At 38.7% G+C, this 18584-nt stretch overlaps 1 protein-coding gene across 7 annotated transcripts in view; it reads left to right on the top strand.

Moving 5' to 3' along the window:
• Utrn (utrophin) overlaps nucleotides 1–18584 on the top strand; it is a 517740-nt gene that overhangs the window by 214398 nt on the left and 284758 nt on the right. For all 7 annotated transcript variants that reach the window (XM_047558901.1, XM_047558897.1, XM_047558902.1 and 4 more), the window contains 2 exons: nucleotides 8984–9134; nucleotides 10351–10526. In XM_047558901.1, coding sequence (XP_047414857.1) covers nucleotides 8984–9134; nucleotides 10351–10526 — 327 coding nt within the window. The remainder of the gene's footprint in view (nucleotides 1–8983; nucleotides 9135–10350; nucleotides 10527–18584) is intronic.

The raw sequence follows: 18584 nt of genomic DNA, 5'->3' as shown, positions 1-18584 counted from the left end.
GAGCCCACTGCCGGAGTGTGGGAGACTACCTTGGGAAGACTCAAGCTGCCCTGCCCGGCTCTGCTAAGCCACCTCCGGGACTCGGAGCCTGCTCTGTTCAGACAGGCTCTCACTAGCGGGCCAGTTCCGTTCCGAGAACCTGGAGAAGCTGGCTGTGTGGGCGGGGCCCACCGCCGGAGTGCGCAGGACTGCCTGTGGATGACTCTAGCTGCCCTGCCCGGCTCCGATAAGCCACCTCTATCTGGGCCTGCCACCCGGGCCGAGCTTTACCCAGTGGGCAGACTCACCCGTGGCTCCACTTCAGTCCGAGTCTCTCAATGCCTCCCCTTCTTAACTCCTGGGTTGTGGAGCGACCGGAGGTGCATTCTCCCTCTAGGCCGCCATCTTGGATCGCCCCCTGAGTTCTTTATAGATTCTGGAGATTAGTGCTCTATCTGAAGTATGATTGGCAAAGATTTTCTCCTACTCTGTAGGCTCTTTCTTCGCATTGCTGATAGTTTCCTATGCTGAGAGAAAGCTTTTTAGTTTGAATCTATCCCAGTTATTAATTCTTGCTTTTATTTCTTGTGCTATGGGAGTCCTGTTGAGGAAGTCTGGTCCTAAGCCGACATGTTGAAGCTCTGGACCTACTTTTTCTTCTATAAGATGCAAGGTCTCTGGTCTGATTCCGAGATCCTTAATCCATTTTGAGTTTAGTTTTGTGCATGGTGAGAGATATGGGTTTAGTTTCATTCTGTTGCATATGGATTTCCAATTCTCCCAGCACCATTTGTTGAAGAGGCTATCTTTTCTCCATTGCATATTTTTGGCCCCTTTGTCTAGTATGAGAAAATTGTATTTATTTGGGTTTGTGTCCGTGTCCTCTATTCTGTACCATTGATCCACCTTTCTATTTTGGTACCAATACCATGCCGTTTTTGTTACTATTGCTTTGTAGTAGAGTTGAAGATCTGGTATTGCGATACCCCCTGCTTCACTCTTTCTGCCAAGGATTGCTTTAGCTATTCTGGGTTTTTTATTCTTCCAGATGAATTTCATAATTGCTTGCTCTATTTCTGTAAGATACATCATTGGGATTTTAATTGGAATTGCATTGAATCTGTATAGAACTTTAGGTAGTATGGCCATTTTGACAATATTAATTCTTCCTATCCAAGAACATGGGAGATCTTTCCATCTTCTAAGGTTTTCTTGAATTTCTTTCTTTAGTGTTCTGTAATTCTCACTGTAGAGGTCTTTCACCTCTTTTGTGAGATTGATTCCCAAGCATTTTATTTTTTTCAAAGCAATTGTGAATGGGGTAGTTTTCCTAATTTCTCTTTCTGAAGATTCATCGCTTATGTATAAAAATGCCTTAGATTTATGTGCATTGATCTTATATCCTGCTACTTTACTGAATTCACTAATGAGATCTAAAAGTTTTCTGTTGGAATTTCCAGGTTCCTCTAAATATATAATCATGTCATCAGCGAACAGGGATAGTTTGAGTTCTTCTTTTCCTATTCGTATCCCTTTAATTTCTTTGGTCTGTCCAATTGCTCTGGCTAGAGTTTCAAGGACGATATTGAATAGAAGTGGTGAAAGAGGGCATCCCTGCCTTGTTCCAGTTTTTAGAGGGAATGCTTTCAGTTTTTCACCATTTAGAATGATATTAGCCATGGGCTTAGCGTAGATGGCCTTTACAATGTTAAGGAATGTTCCCGCTATCCCTATTTTTCCTAGTGTTTTGAGCATGAAGGGGTGCTGTATTTTATCAAATGCTTTTTTTGCATCTATCGAAATAATCATGTGATTCTTAACTTAAATCTGTTGATATGGTGAATGACATTTATTGATTTCCTGATGTTGAACCAACCTTGCATCCCTGGGATGAAACCCACTTGATCATGGTGCACTATCTTTTTAATATATATTTGTATGCGATTTGCTAAAATTTTGTTGAGAATTTTTGCGTCGATGTTCATTAAGGATATTGGTCTGAAATTTTCTTTCCTCGATGTGTCTCTGTCTGGTTTAGGTATCAGGGTAATATTGGCTTCATAGAATGAGTTTGGGAGGGTTCCCTCCTCTTCTATTTTATGGAATACTTTGAGAAGTATTGGAATGAGCTCTTCTTTAAAGGTTTTGTAGAACTCGGCTGAGAACCCATCTGGTCCTGGACTTTTCTTTGTTGGTAGGCTTTTGATGACTTCTTCTATTTCATTACTTGAAATTGGTCTATTTAAATTGTGTATGTCCTCCTCGTTTAGTTTAGGCAATTCATATGTCTCTAGAAACCTGTTGATGTCTTCGAAATTTTCTATTTTGTTGGAGTATAGATTTTCAAAATAGCTTCTAATTATGTTTTGTATTTCAGTCGTGTCTGTTGTGATATTTCCTTGTTCATGCTGAATTTTAGTGATTTGTATTTTCTCTCGTCTTCTCTTTGTTAGTGTGGCTAAAGGTTTATCAATTTTGTTTATTTTTTCGAAGAACCAACTATTTATTTTTTCAATTTTTTGTATTGTTTCTTTTGTTTCAATTTCATTGATTTCAGCTCTGAGTTTAACTATTTCCTGTCTTCTACTACTTTTGGTGTTGGTCTGTTCTTCTTTTTCTAGGGCTTTGAGCTGTAGTGTTAAGTCGTTTATTTGTTGAGTTTTACTTCTTTTATTAAATGCGCTCCATGAAATAAATCTTCCTCTAAGTACTGCTTTCATAGTGTCCCAGAGATTTTGATATGATGTTTCTTTGTTCTTGTTTACCTCTAAGAATTTTTTAATTTCCTTCCTAATATCTTCTGTTATCCATTCATCATATAATAGCATATTGTTTAATCTCCAGGTGTTGGAGTAGTTTCTGTTTTTTACTCTTTCATTTATTTCTAACTTCAATCCCTTATGATCTGATAGAATACAAGGTAGTGTCTCTATCTTCTTGTATTTGCTGACATTAGCTTTGTGGCATAATATATGGTCTATTTTAGAGAAGGATCCATGTGCTGCTGAGAAGAAAGTGTATTCGCTCTTGGTTGGATGATATTCTTAACCATATTTATAAAATGGACTTGATTATTAGATGAAGATGAGTTTGGTAATATTTTAAGACTCTGGCTTACGGTATTTCTACTAACCGTCTTGTAAATGTGTCCTTCCTCTCGAGCCCTGGCTAACATTGATAGAATTTTTTAGAAAAGATCTTTGCCAATTTTATAGTAATAGGTTCCATTTCAGTTTTATTTTCACTTTTTTATCAGTGAGATTTCAATATTCTTATGTATGTTTTTTGGACCCCAGATATGCTTTTCTTTTTTTTTAACCATGGTTTTACCATTTTTTATTTTTGCAAAAACTTTTTTTTCATTAAAGATATAAACAGTTTATGGTTTTTTTTGTTGTTGCATAAGTGGTCATAGCTTTTCATGTATCCTTTAATTTTGTTAATGGTGGTTTTTGAGATGTAAAAGTTTAATTTTATGTAATTATATCTTATAATCCTATTCTTTGTGATTTCATTAATTAAAATGAAACATGCATGTAAGTTAACTTTTCACTGTGAAGTAAATATTCATGTGTATTTTTAGAAAGAATTTTTAGCTATCACAGTGTTGTATGCCTGTAATTCCAGTGACTTGAGGCTGAGGCAGGAGGACCCAGAAGTTTGAGATTAGCTTGGGTAACTTAGTGAGACCCTGTCTCAAAATAAAAAATGAGAGGGCGCTGGGGATATAGCTCAGTTGGCAGAGTGCTTGCCTCACACTGGGTTTAATCCCCAGTGATACTGCTGTTTACCGGTGACGAGTTCTGCTCCTTCTAATGTTGAAGATTGAACACTAGAGAAGCACGCCAAGGCAAGCAGATTAAGCAGGTTTTATTTAAAGGTAATAATACAGACTTCTCCCGGCAGGAAGAAGGGGGCCATGGCTGATGTTCTAAAGTCCCAAGAAGTGAGCGCACCCTCCATCTTTTATAGGTTAAATTCTCTTTTATAGGTTAAATTCTCTTTTGTTCTCCAGTTCTCTCCCCCTTATCTCTCTTTCCTGCCTACATAACTAGGCCTGGTTTTGCATTAAGTGAGAAGCCATGGGCATGGGGAGGGCCAAGATGATTCAGGCAGATAAGGGCCCAGGGGGCATTAATTAGCAGCTCCTTGCTTGCAGTCCTTGATAAAGGCAGGTAAATTTGGTAATCAATGGGCTCCGGAGATCCTTGACATTCCATTCTTCCAGGGGCAGTCTCTAACTTCCAGAGGCAGATGGCTTCATGGCTTCATTTCCTTGAATTGACCCGATCCCCTATTTCTACACTAACTACCTGTCCTTAATTCTGGCTTCACCAGCACTGAAAAAAAAAAATATGAGCAGGACTGGGTATATAGCTCAGTGGTAAAGCATCCGCTGCTTTAATCCACAGTACTGCCTCCCATCCTGGCACATAAAAATATAAAAAGTAAAACAACAAGCACAAAAACCTCCAAATTTTAATTTGCTTGATTTTTTAAATGCACAACCAATATTTCCAATACTTTTTATTGAATGAATTTATCCCTTCCTTACTATTGGTGGTACTTCCTTTAAATCATAATTTAAAATTTAATTCTATTTTATATTTAATTTTGCTAATTTTGAATTAATTATACCAGGGAAAATGACCATATTTTCATTTTTAAAACATATATTTCTTCATCTGGTACAGTAAATTTTCCCCAATTATTCTGAAATTAACAGTCCTTTCCTACCAGATGTTCTAAAAATCCATATTCTTTTTCTGTATTTTTCAAGTAAAATCTTGTAATCATTTTAATGAATTCATGGGACAGAGTTCAATTTGAAATTATACTTGTCATTTTTCCTTTTCTTTGTTTCAGTAAAGTTTAAAATTTTATTAAAACTTTCTTGCCAGGACTATTATGAAAGAGTTATATATTTTTCTTGTTTCTTTTTGAATTGTTGGTGTATATTACCTTTTTTTTGTATCTTCTGTGTAGGAGTGTTGTGTATCTGTGCATGAGTGTGTGTCTATGGATATAAGGTTGACTTTGTTGGCCTTTTCATTTTATTGATATATTACTTGTATATAATGATGACTTTTCTTTTAAAATTATTTACATATATGCATCTGGCTAGTGTGGTGGAACTTCAAGATCTGTGCTGATTAATAATGTTGATTGCAGACACACATACTATTTTCTTGATTTTAAAAATGTTTTCTTTGGAAAATAATTTATCCCAGGGGGTTTTCAAAATTATAAGTGCAGAACTATCTTCTCTTTTGTTAGAAAAGTCTCCTCTATCGTATATTTTCCTTTATTGCTCTATTTTCTTTGTTTACTTGGTTTTCTTTTGCTTGGAGGGTTGATTTTTATTTTATGATTCTAGTATTTGGGTGCCTTTATTTATTATATTCTTTCTTCTTCTTTTTTAATTTTTTAAATTTTTGGTACTGAGGATTAAACCCAGGTGCGCTTAACCACTGAGCAACAACCCCAGCCCCTTTTCCCTTTTCTTAATATTTTGTTTAGAGACAGGGTCTCACTAAGTTGCTGAGGCTGGCTTTGAACTTGTGATCCTGCCTCAGCCTCCAGAGGTGCTGGGATTAGAGGCATGCACTACTGTGCCTGGCAATTCTTCTTATTCCTAATGTTCATTTTGTTTTTCTTTTCTTGCTTTGGGAAGCTATCCTGAGGTGTTTGTTTTCTGTATTCCTATATATTCATTTTTACAAGCAATGAGTGGGAGCTTCTTGTGTGTTCCTTTAATTAAACTCCACAGCAATTCACATGCCCTGTGCAGAGTTTCAGCTCTTAGTCCTTAACCCCCACCAAGGCCATTTGTCTATCCTAGGTCTCTGAGCTGTTTTTTTCTCTAATACTTTTCAAGCTGGTTCTTGGCCTGTAGTAAAAATAAGATACATACCATGAAAATAAAGTCGATTGTCCTTTTCTAAAAACCCCCTTGTGCCTACTCTGTAGTGATTGGTGGCTTTGGTTGTTGTGATTTCCCAAACAAGTAACTTTAGAACCATCTAAGGCAAATAACGTAGCTCCCTTTTACCTGATGTATTTCCTTCCCGTAGGCCAGGTGTGTCTTCCTTCTTATCTCAGATCACTGGATCCTTGTGTGTCTTCTTTGTCAAGAATGTCTTCTTGTCCAGGTGTGGTGGCACACGCCTATAATCCCAGCTGCTCAGGAGGCTGAGATAGGAGGATCAAGAGTTCAAAGCCAGCCTCAGCAAAAGCAAGGCACTAAGCAACTCAGTGAGACCCTGTCTCTAAATAAAATACAAAATAGGGCTGGGGATGTGGCTCAGTGGTTGAGTGCTCCTGAGTTCAATCTCTGGTACCCATGTGCCAAAAAAAAAAAAAAAAAAAAAGAATATCTTCTCACATACATAGCCTCTTTGTGTTCTTTGGTGGCTTTCACTGCTGTGTAAACAGAGTGTAGTCTTTCCATCTTAAGCTTAGAAGCTTTTTAAGAGTACATTTTATCCTAATTTCTGATATTTGTTATATATTGTTAAAAATTACTTCTATTTTTTTATTTTTACAGACTGCATTTTGATTCATTGTACACAAATGGGGTATATCTTTTCATTTCCATAGTTGTGCATGATATAGATTCATACCATTTGTGTAATCATACACGTACATAGGGTAATGATGTCTGTCTCATTCCACCATTTTGATTCACTTTACACAGCTTGGTTAAAATTTTCTTTGCTGCTTTTGATTTTTTACTTGGAATTCCATCTCATACCAGGAATAGTTTTCCTTCTTAGTTCCATCAATTATTCTTTCTGCATCATACAAAAAAAGTTTTTGGACTTCTGTTTCATGAGAGAAAGACATGGCCCATACGCCTCCCTCTCCATCCATGTCTTCCTGCATTGTCCTTTGGATGACCGTTCCTTGAGTTTTAATGCAAGGTTCGTGCAGCCACACATAAGCAGTTATAAGGATTATAAGGCTGACGCTCCACATAGACATGGTCTCTGTCTCAGGGTCCAACAGAATATGATAGGAAAAGCAACAGGAAGTTAGCATACAGTGCTCTGGAAGGGGCAACACCAGGGGGGCCATGTTAGGGACACGGAGGGACCTGTGACACCAGCCAGGAGAAGGACTAGAGGAGACACAGTATTACCCAAGGTCATGCACAAGAGAGGCTGTGATGCTTTTGAGGAGGTGAAAATAAACCGGTAAACGCAGAACTCCTAGCAGTGAGATGTAACCAGAAAGGACTACAGGGACTCCATCAGAAGGACCTTGTTCGTCAGTTTTATTTTATTCTAAAAACAATATGGTACCCCTACAGTATTTTAGCAAGGAGGTGACAGTTTGAGTATAGTGACTTGGTGGAGGATAAGACTGAAAGCTGGAGGACCAGTTGGTGGTTGTCATATCATGATGGCTTGATTAGGGAAGTGGCCACTTGGGAAAATTGAGACTCTGGCATCACTTTCCTATGGTCATATATGAATACACCACCAGGACAACGCCGCATCATGCACAACCACAAGAATGGGGTCCTAACTGGAATAAGTTATCCTCCATGTATGTATAATATGTCAAAATACGCTCTACTGTCATGTATATTTAAAAAGAACAAATACAACAGATAAAATAAAATATCAATTTTATTAATGTTATTAAAATCTCAGAGGATCTCTTTTAAACCTCTACCAGCTCTACCACTTCAAACAAAAGAAACAGAAGAAAACATTCTTTAGGATGCCAATCCCACAAAGCTTTTCCATTTTCTACTTATTTTTGTGTATTTCAAATACAGTAAGCTCTGGAGTTTTGCTTTATCTCTTCTCTAGGAAAATGAGGTTTAAGCAGATCTCACAAGAGTCTTCAGTCTCATTGCCTGATCTGGACTGTGTGGCACCATGTTGTGCTGTCCTCAGGCAAATGGGCCACTCAGAATTAGGAGTTAACGAAAGTCTTACTGGACTGATTGGGTTGCCATTCCAAGGTGTGTGGATTGAGTGGCTTAAACAGTAGCCATTCATTTGCTCACAGTTTGGAGGCTGGAGTGGAAGGGGAAGGTGACTTAATTTCTGGGGAGGCCTTTTTTCTTTGTGCTTTCATGAGAGAGTTCTGTGGCTTCTCTTTCTCTTTTAAGGATACCAGTCTGTCTAGATTATGCCCCACCCTTACTTTCATCTCGAGTGCATGTGTTATGGTATTAGGGATTGCACCTGGGGCACTTTGCCGCTGAGCTACATCCCCAACCCATTTTATTTTGTATTTTGAGATAAGGTCTTGCTAAGTTGCTCAGACTGGCCTTGAATTTTCAATCCTCCTGCCTCAGCCTCCTAAATCTCTAGGATTACAGGCATGAGCCACCTGGCCTGCCATTTCTGCTTAAACACCTCCTTAAAAGCCTTAACTTCAAGTGCCACCTTTAGGATTAGGACTTTAACTTGTGAATTCAGTTCATAACACAGAGATAATGGAATACCTGGAAATTTTGAAAATTGTAAAGTGTCTTGACTTCCTGGACTGTGTTCTAGCTTGGAACTAATTGTTCTGGTAATAAAACAACATTTTGTTTCTAAGAGAATAATTGATCATGTTTTATAATTTAAGGTATTTGCATGTAAAGTATGTAATGTTGGGTGGTTTAACATGTTTACAGCTAGTCAGTTTTGGTTTTGCAAGCCAGAGAAGGCTAAATCTTTGCATATAAAAAGTTACCTAGTAGGTTTCTCTCTGTGTGTGTGTGTATGTGTGTGAGAGAGAGAAAGAGAGTATGAGAGGGTAGTGGGAGGGTTGGTATTTGCTTTTTGCTTTGCTTTTGTTGTGATGCTTGTTTCTCTAAAAGGAATTATTCACCTCAACCCACTAAAAAAATATTGGTCTCTTAGTGTAATAGCCGTGAATTCACTCAATTATGGGCTTTCATTTTAAATGATATTTGAATTTCTTTTTTAAGAGTAATTGGTTCCAGGCAGTGCTGGAGAGAGCAGAAACCTATTCTATTTTGTTTCTTGTCCACTAGTCATTTCGATAGGACTGTGGAAGAATGGAGGCAGTTCCACTGTGACCTGAACGACCTCACGCAGTGGATAACGGAAGCTGAGGAATTACTGGGGGACACCTGTGCTCCAGATGGCAGCCTGGACTTGGACAAAGCCAGGGTGCATCAGCAGGTGAGCGCTTCTGCCCCAGGAGGGGCATCTGCCACAAGGCGGCCTGTGTGTTCAGCATGTGGCTGTGAAGACAGATTTCAGAAGTAGGAACCAAGTATATTGATTTTTCAGGAGTATATAGATAATCTGTAATTTGTGTTCCAGTTCTCATTTCTGGTTTCCAAAAAATTGATCATATGTAGTTTTCTATCAGGATTTTAAAGAAGTTTAAATAAAACTGCTTATTGGTGGCTAATGTGAAAAACAGTATCATTTAAAAGATTGTGCAAAAACTATTTCCTTTCTTGCAATTTTCTATTCAGGATGACATTTGTAAAATTTTGTACCCAAATCTATACCATCGACAGAAAAATATATGCGTACCTTAGCTCAGTTTTTGGTCCTTACACATTTTGTATCATAGATAATTATCATAAAATTAAATTTTTCTTGATCTATAGCAGGACAGCTGCTCATGTAAGTCTAATTCAGTTCTGGGAAAACATAACCCAGTAGCAACATCATTTCTGATAACAATAGATCTTTAAAAATAATGAGAGCAAAGGAAATTTCAATTTTACAGTTGTTAAAATATTTCCTCTTTTATTAAATTTTTAAAATGTATTTTCTGTAGGAGGTTCATGAGGAATTAAATAGAATGCTTTATTTTTCTCCTTAACATGTTAATGCATTTTTATAGTTTTGGAGTTACGATAAATATTTAAAATAAAATATTTAAAATATCCCTTTAATTTGTTACTTAAAACTTTGCAGACCAGTGAAGCAATGTTTCAGCAAAATGCACATTGAAGTTTATTTATATATGGCAGAGCATAAGAGTATATGGCAGGTTAAATTTTTTTTTTTTTCAAGAGATGCATTTGAGCAGTTGTTTGGAAGAAGATGAGCAGTTCATTTTAATCAAACATGATTGATGCTGCTGCTTCGAAGTACACAGCTGTTATTTGTTTTATGATATTAAGCTGTCCTATTTCACATTATTTTGCCTGATGACATTCCTGAGGGTGGGCTCGATTTCAAGATAGATTTCATTGAGTGTGTTCCTTGAAATGTAATTAAGGTGTTTTAAAAAGCCTTTTCTCATGAACATAAAACACCCTTCCAGGAATTCGTTTCTCGAACACTTGAACTGATGCCACAATACTGGAGTGTGTTCATGGCATCAGAACAGTTGAACTGCCTCATGGAATTGACTTTGGCTTGTGCTCTGCTACAGGAACTTGAAGAGGGCATCAGCAGCCACCAGCCCAGCCTGGCCGCACTCAACCGCACTGGGGATGGGATTGTGCAGAGACTCCCCCCGGCAGATGGAAGCTTTCTGAAAGACAAGCTGGCAGGGGTCAACCGCCGCTGGAGCGCAGTCGTTGCCGGAGTGAAGGATCTACAGCCCAGGTGATTCTGCAGCAGTCGTTTGAGGGCACAGGAGGGAACATGTGTGGGTTGAATCTTCTAACATACACTCCAATGTGTTCCAAGGTCTTTTATCACCTGATATTATAATTAAGAATTTTACTGACATTTAAGACTCCCACTATCCATGTCCTCATTATTTTTAGATTGACCCTAAAGTTGATTTTCTATTTGGATATAGATGTAAAAAGCACCTCCATTCTTTTCGTTTCTGGCCATCCTGGTATGATGGTGGTTATAGGAACTGGAAGCAGTCGGAAGGACACAGGTCGGGGTTTAGCTGGCCTTGCCTCACTCATCTCCTGGCTGAGTCTGAACTAGGCACCCATCCTACGAGGTTGTCCTTAGTGTGGAGGGGTGTGCGCTGTCCCCACATGTCAGCTCCTCGTCTAGGTAATAGGATGTATACAGCATATTATTGTTTATTTTCAGGTCAGATTATGCTATAGTATGTCCCAGATTTTGTTAAGGTATCAACTGATTAGAAACATGTTTGATTACTAGTAAATATAATGCTCTCTCTTTCCTTTTTACATTTAAAATTATTCAAAATCATTTTCTGAGAAAGTAAAAACTCAATGAACAATTTATATTTTGCTTAACAGTCAATCTAACTGATGATTTTTTTTCTTTTTTTTTGGTGCTGGGGATCAAAGCCAGGGCCTTTTGCATGCTAGGCAAGTGCCGTATCACTGAGCCCCATCGCCGGCCCTCGTGGTTGTCACTGATAGTTTTGGGTTAAAAAGTTAAAGGTTTTTTTTTTCTGCTGGTTTGAACTCTGTAGATGATGCATTATTTTAGTAATAAGCTATTCATTTGTCTAATACTTTATCAAGTGCATTATTATAATGTGGCATTAATAGTATGATATGGCCTGTGGCTTCTTTTTATTTAAAAAAAGTCCAAATTTTTTAAAGCTCTGATTAGAGTCAGGCAATAATTGGTACATTTTGGTTGAGCGATCACTATGTGGCACAGAGAGAATTTGGGACTTTGCATGCATTACCTCATTTAATGCTGACTGACTGTCGCTCTCTCAGGAGACTCTTGGTCCCGTTGTACAGGAGAGGAAACCGGGGCTCCGTGAGGAGAGGTTAACTAACTTGTCCAAGTTTTCACAAATAGTAAGTGATGGTGCTAACAAATATTATGCAGTATCAACCTAGAAAAGCCTCAGAACTTTCTGGCTGAAGTTTGCCCCTCTCCAAATGAGAACTATGCTTTAATGAGGATTAAATGAGACAGTGTTTGCAAAATGTTTATACCCTGACTGCTCCTAGTCAACTCTTAGATTATCTATTTCTTCTAAAAGTAAGTTACTCTTGAACTTACTCTCCAGAACGTTCTTTCTGGATTTTGCCAATGATTAATTGATTCGATCAACATTTATTGAGCCTATGTTTAGTACTAGGGATAAAAATATGACTAAGGAACACAGAGACTAAGAAGAATAATGTTGAAAGGGAAAAATATTTACAGAATAATTACAGAAAACAGTTCTAATAGTGGAGAGGGAGAAAGGATGGACTACAGAATTTAGGTCTTAGGGAGGAAGGATATCAGATGCTGAGTTTTGAGGTATTTGTACGCATGTTCCATGAATTCCTTCTAGGGAGGGCTGTTGTATGTCTTGGGCAGCTTTCTGTTGTGAGAACAAATACCTGAGATAATCAGTTTATAAAGAGAAAAGTTTTATATTTGGCCACAGTTGTGCAGGTTGCAGTCCAGGATTGGTTGGCCCTGTTGATTTGGGGCCTGTGGCAACAAATCATGATGGAAATGCATGTGAAGCAAACCACTCACCTCCTGATACAGAAGCAAAAAAGAGTGGGAGAAGAAGGGCCTGGAGTCCCACTAGCCCCTTGAAGGGCATGTCTCTCAGTAATCTGAAGACCTCCCAGTAGGCCCCACCTCTTAAAGTCTCTACCACTTTCTATTCCCAAGAACTGGGGGACAAGCCTTTCACATTTGGGCCTTTGGGGAAACACTCCAAACTGTAGCATTGTACCCTGGCCTCCAAAAATCTGTGTTTACTTCGCAATGAAAAATGCCTTCAGTTCATCCCCAAGAGTCTTCTTAAAGTTTTACCTCTTTAAGCATTTCTCAAAAGTCTAAGACCAAAGTCCCCTTCAAGCCTGAAGGTAAACTCAGCTCCTGTTTGAAATCAAAACATGAATTACAAACTTCCAAGATACTACATCTGAGGTATGGGATGATTCATTTCCATCCCAAAAGGCGGGAATAGGAAAACCAAAGGAAGACTGAAGTCTTGCATGACAAATGTGAAATTCTACAGCTCCACGTCTGGCATCTGGGCACACTGGTGGGATGTGGTCTCCTGGGGGTTCAGGAAGCCCCACCCCTGCAGTTTGTTTGTTAGAGCCCATGTAGCCACTCTCTTGGGCTGACTTGGATCACTGCCTGCAGCTTCCCTCAGCAAACATTCCACACTGCCAACATCTCTTGTCTTCTTGGGATCCTTGGTGAAGCTTGTTCTTTGCTCTCAAAGTTCTGTGCCTCACTCTGTAGGGGTGGCTTGAAGGAGCTCTTATCCTATAACACACTTCCTGGCTCCCAGACTTTTCTTTGAAATCTTCATGGAAGCCTCCATGATTCCATAAATGTTGCATTTTACATGTTTGCAAAACCAGCACCGTGTGGATTGCTGCCAGAGTGAGCTGTCCATGGCCCTCTTGAACCACGGCTGCAACCTTGAAGGCAGTGGATCCCTAGGTGGTCCTGGGAAAGCAGGGAGCCCAATGACTCTTTTCTCAAAAGACTCTGCCCTGGAAAGTCTTTGAAATCAATATGTCTACAAATCTCTGAGCCTGTGATTGGCATGACCATGCTAATTCCTGAGAGGCCCTCTAGAAATCGTTGCTATTGTTCCAGTGTAAAACAATTTTTTACCAAACCTGGCAACACTTGACTGCTACTTCTTTTTTTTTTTTTTTGATAGTCTATATATCTTTTTATTTTTTATTGTTTTCTTTTTTTGCGGTGCTGGGGATTGAACCCAGGGCCTTGTGCTTACGAGGCAAGCACCTTACCAACTGAGCTATCTCTCCAGCCCTATATATCTTTTTATTTCATCTTTTTAGATATGCATGACAGTAGAGTGTATTTTGATGTTTTATACAGAGTATAACTTATTCTAATTAGGATCCCATTCCTGTGGTTGTACATGATATGGAGTTACCCTGGTTATGTATCCCTATCTGAACATAGGAAAGTTATGTCTGATAAATTCTGTTGTCTTTCCTATTCTCCTCTCCACCTCCCTTCCCTTCATTCACCTTTGTCTAATCCAGTGGACTTTGATCCTTCCCCTCCCCACTCTGCCTTGTTGTGGGTTAGTATCCATGTATCAGAAAGTACATTTGGCCTTTGGTTTTATGGGACTGGCTTATTTCACTTAGCATGATAGTCTCTAGTTCCATCTATCTATCAGCAAATGCTATATTTCATTCTTCTTTATTGCTGAGCAATATTCTACTGTGTACCACATTTTCTTTATCTATTCATCTGTTCAAGGATACCTAGAGTGGTGAGTGATGTTTTTCCCATCCATTTACCTTCAGTCTATGGGTGTCTTTGTGTATGAGGTGAGTCTCTTGGAGATAGTATATTGTTGGGTCTTGTTTTTCAATCCAATCTGCCAGTCTATGTCTTTTGATTTCTGAGTTTAGGTCATTTACAGTCAACATTATTAATGAGATATGATTTTTATTCCCTGTCATTTTGATTCATTTTTGACTTTTAATTTGAATTAGTTTCCCCATAGATTCACTATTCTTTTAGTGTACTTCCTCCCTTTGCTGTTTTTCACCTTTATGTTTTATTTCTTCTTTATTAAATATCTTATTGAGTTTGCTTTGTTGTGCAACTTTTGTTTATCATGGAAGGTTTTTATTTCATTATCAATTCTGAGGCTTAATTTTTCTGGGTATAGTATTCTCTGGCATCCATTTTCTTTCAGAGCTTGGTATATATTATTCCAAGACCTCCTAGCTTTGAGGATCTGGGTTGAGAGACCAGCTGAGTTCTGAATTGGTTTCCCTCTAAATGTGATCTGTTGCTTTTCTCTGGCAGCCTTTAAAATTCTATTCTTATTTAATATGTTAAACATTTTTATAATAATTGCCTGGTATGGGTCTGTTGCAATTTTGTATATTTGGAGTTCGGTAAACCTCTTGTATTTGTTCTTCCATTTCATTCTTTAGGTTTGGGAATTTTTCTCATATTTCCTTGAAAAGATTGTGCTTTCCTTTTGTTTGTATCTCTGAGCTTTCGTTTATCCCAATAAATCATAAATTTTGTCTTTTCAGGTTATCCCATTGTTTTAGTCAGCTATTGAGCTGCTGTGACTAAATGATCTGACCAGCACAATTATAGAGGAGGAAAGGTTTATATGAGGGCTCACGGTTTCAGAGGTCTTAGTCCATAGAAGGCTGGCTTCAATCCTTGGGGCTCAAGGTGAGGCAGAACATCATGGTGGAAAAGAGTGGCAGAGAGTAGCTCATATCATCAGGAAGCAGAGAGAGAGAGGGTCTCTACTCTCCAGATACAAAATATATACCCCAAAGCTACACCCAGTTCCAATCTCCTCCAGCCACACCCTACCACTACAGTCCCATCAGGGATTAATTCACCAATTGGGTTAAGGCTCTTACAATCCAATCATTTCTCCTCTGAACCTCCTGCATTGTCTCACATGTGAGCTTTTGGGGGATGCCTCATATCCAAACATAATACCCATATTTCTTGGAAGTTCTGTTCATTGTCTCTTAACATCTTTCTCCATGGTTGACTTTGTTTTCAAGATTATGTATTTTGTCTTCATTGCCTAAAACTATGTCCTCCAATTGATATAGTCTATTGGTGATGCTTTCAATTGAATTTGGAATTCGGTTTATTGATTCCTTCATTTTGAGGATTTCTGTTTTTTTTTTTTTAAATTAGAATCTCTATCTCTTTATTGAAGTGATCTTTTATTTCCTGTATTTTCCCTCTGATTTTACTTCTTACATCATCCTTTACCTTTCAGATCAATTTAACTATGTACATTCTGAACTCCTCTGACATTTTCTCCACTGTGGTGTCAATGGATTCTGTTAATGGAGAATCTTGGTTTGTTTGGGGCATTTGTTGCCTTTTACTTTCGTGTTGTTTGTGTGTTTGTCTATCTAACGGTATGGATCTGAAGTAGTAGAGTTTCTACACTGTGAACTTATAGTGTCCCTGAAGTTTTCAAGTACCTCACTGTTTATGGGGAGACAAATAATAACAACAACCAATGCAAATAATTTACAGCATTAAACCACATAGTACCTATTATGACTTCTACAATGTTAATTATCATAAAAAACAGAAATGATATGATCAGTTATTGCCTACAATAAAAACAGGAAGTTTGCAAAAGGGTTTACAATTTTGTTGTGGGGTGCAACTTAAGAATAGACCAATCATCACTGAAAGTCCAATTTGAGAGTCTTTATTAGTGGGCTGGCTGACTGTCTCACACAATGCCCAAAATGGCTATTAGGAGAACAACCCCAACCATAGGGTTGCAGGGGTTCTATAAGTCAGTACATCAATCATTTAAGTGTTTGTTGCTATGGTTCAAAACTATAAACTAACATCATGAGATCTAAAATCATAAGCAGAAGGGGAAGTGGGTCAAAATGATCTTAGTGGTATACAAATTAAAGAATGGTTACTAACATCTAGACAACGCCGTTGACATGGTACATGGTGTAAGAAAAATAAAAATCAAAAGAGAACAATTTTGCATTATATAAGAATTGCCATTTTGTGTTGCCAAACATGTTATGCTAAGCAACTGTTGATGGGTACAGAGGTAGGGTGTTCCCACAGGAGAAGTATTTCCTACATGACATGGGAGTCTCAGGATAAAATGGAGTCTGTTTAGTCATTGCCCAACAGCCTGGCCTATAACATTTTCATGGAGTCAGATATATCAACCCATCACAATTTCACATGGTGGACAGGAAGAGAACAGAAGAGATACAGGATGTGATGATTATGAGGGAGGACAAGAGAAGTTGGAAGTAAAAATAGAGATTGGCTATTAGCAGAAGAAAAGAGAGAAAGAGAATTAAGAGAAACAGGTATGAGAAAAAATATATATATAACGTAAAATTAAAAAAAAATTAAAAATAAAAATAAAAGAATACAAAGCAAACATATGTTAATCAAATATCCTAGTTCTCGAAAAAGCTGATCCATGAAAAAATAACTGGTTTAAAAAATGCTAGAAATGAGAAAAAAAAAAAACAAATATGAGTATGCATAAATGTCTATGTATCACTAAGGTCACAATTAAACAGAAAAGTTTTGATGAAAAGTTAAAGAATTGTTTCCATTGGGGTTCACAAGATTCTCAGCTTCTCTTCTCAGTAGTTTTATGCAGGGTCAACTGGAGTGTGATGCTCCACCCTCAGGATTGTTGGAGTAAGAGAGGTAATCCCATAGGAGGAATTCTTGGAGGCAGGGTTTGGGTTTGGGCAGCTCCAGGCTCTTTACTGAATGCTAATTGGTCTGGAGATTTTAAATCAGTGCACCTGCAGGGCCCAGTAATTGCTGGTCCTTGCGGGAAGACTGTAATCCAGCAATCTCCCTGGGGTTCCACTTGGGTGGTGCAGGAACTAGTTCTTGGTCCCCTACATCACCTGCAGACCCCATGCTTCCTGGTCTCAGGTTTAGTCTCCAAACACAATGTCTTCCACCCCTGCCCTTCCGAGTTCCTCGCCAGGGATGTCTCTCCCAGCTGGTCCTGTAAGCATCTGAATTGGAGGGGAAGGGTAGAGCCAGGTGGGTTTCTGCCCAGTTGTCCCCTGTGTGAACCTCTGTCCATGTTTGATTTTCTTCTGGTCACTTTAGCACACTCTGTGTCATGCCATGTGTGTTTACTGGGCCTGTATTTTGGGAAAACTCGGATTTACCAGGAATCAGCTCCCTCAGCTGCTGGCTCATGTGTCATGGCTGCAAATGCTTCCTCCCGTTGTCCTCCGAAGGCCACTTGGAGGGATGGTGTCTTCTTTCTCCACACACAGATATTGTGCAGTGTTCCTTTCAGTTTAGTCAGGCAATGTCCTTGATCTCTAAACACACTACCCAGACACGCCTCAGGCCTCCTAAAAATGTGGGTTCCTTTCATTCCTTTATCCCTCCTCTTTGCTTGTGGAGGGACCTCTCTGGCTGGTGCTTCTGACCTGGCTGTGGTAGCAGTTGTGTTGCTGGGGATTTCTTCCTTATTTTACTGTATCAAACCTCCTGAGTCCCTGATTTACTTTGAATGTCTAGTTTTAAATTCCAATACCCCACCCCCGTTTTTTTTGTTTGTTTGTTTGCTCACCTTGTTGAGAAACTGCCTGTCTACTTTCTTGGTTTCATACCACAGAGCAGCCAGGAAAGCGACCTCCTTTATTCTGCCATCTTGAATTCCCACCCCCACTTTTTGACCATTTGTATTTCTTCTTATGTGATGTGTTCCTTCAGTTCCTTAGCCCATTTATTGATTGGGTTATTTGTTGTTTTGGTGTTAAGTTTTTTGAGTTCTTTATTTATCCTGGAGATTAATGCTGTATCTGAGGTACAGTGGTAAAGATTTCCTCCCCTTCTGTAGGCTCTCTCTTCATGTTTTTGTTGTTTCCTTTGCTGTGAAGGAACTTTTTTAGTTTGATGCCATCACATTTATTGATTCTTGATTTTACTTCTTGTGCTTTAGGAGTCTTATTGCGGAAATCTGTTCCTAAACTGACATGATGGAGAGTTGAGCCTCTTAGGCGCAGGGTCTCTGGTCTAATTCCTGGGTCCTCTAGCCACTTTGAGTTGAGTTTTGTACAGGGTGAGAGAGAGGGGTTCAGTTTCATTCTGCTACATATGGATTTCCAGTTTTCCAAGCACCATTTGTTGTAGAGACTCTTTTCTCCAATGTATGTTTACGGCACCATTGTCTAGTATGAGATAACCGTATTTATGTGGGTATGTCTCTGTGTCTTCTATTCTGTTCCCTTG

Source organism: Sciurus carolinensis, chromosome 7 (assembly GCF_902686445.1).
Source record: "Sciurus carolinensis chromosome 7, mSciCar1.2, whole genome shotgun sequence".
Taxonomy (NCBI): Eukaryota; Metazoa; Chordata; class Mammalia; order Rodentia; family Sciuridae; genus Sciurus; species Sciurus carolinensis.
Note: the sequence above shows the minus strand (reverse complement) of the source record. Positions and strands in the feature narration are given on the sequence as shown.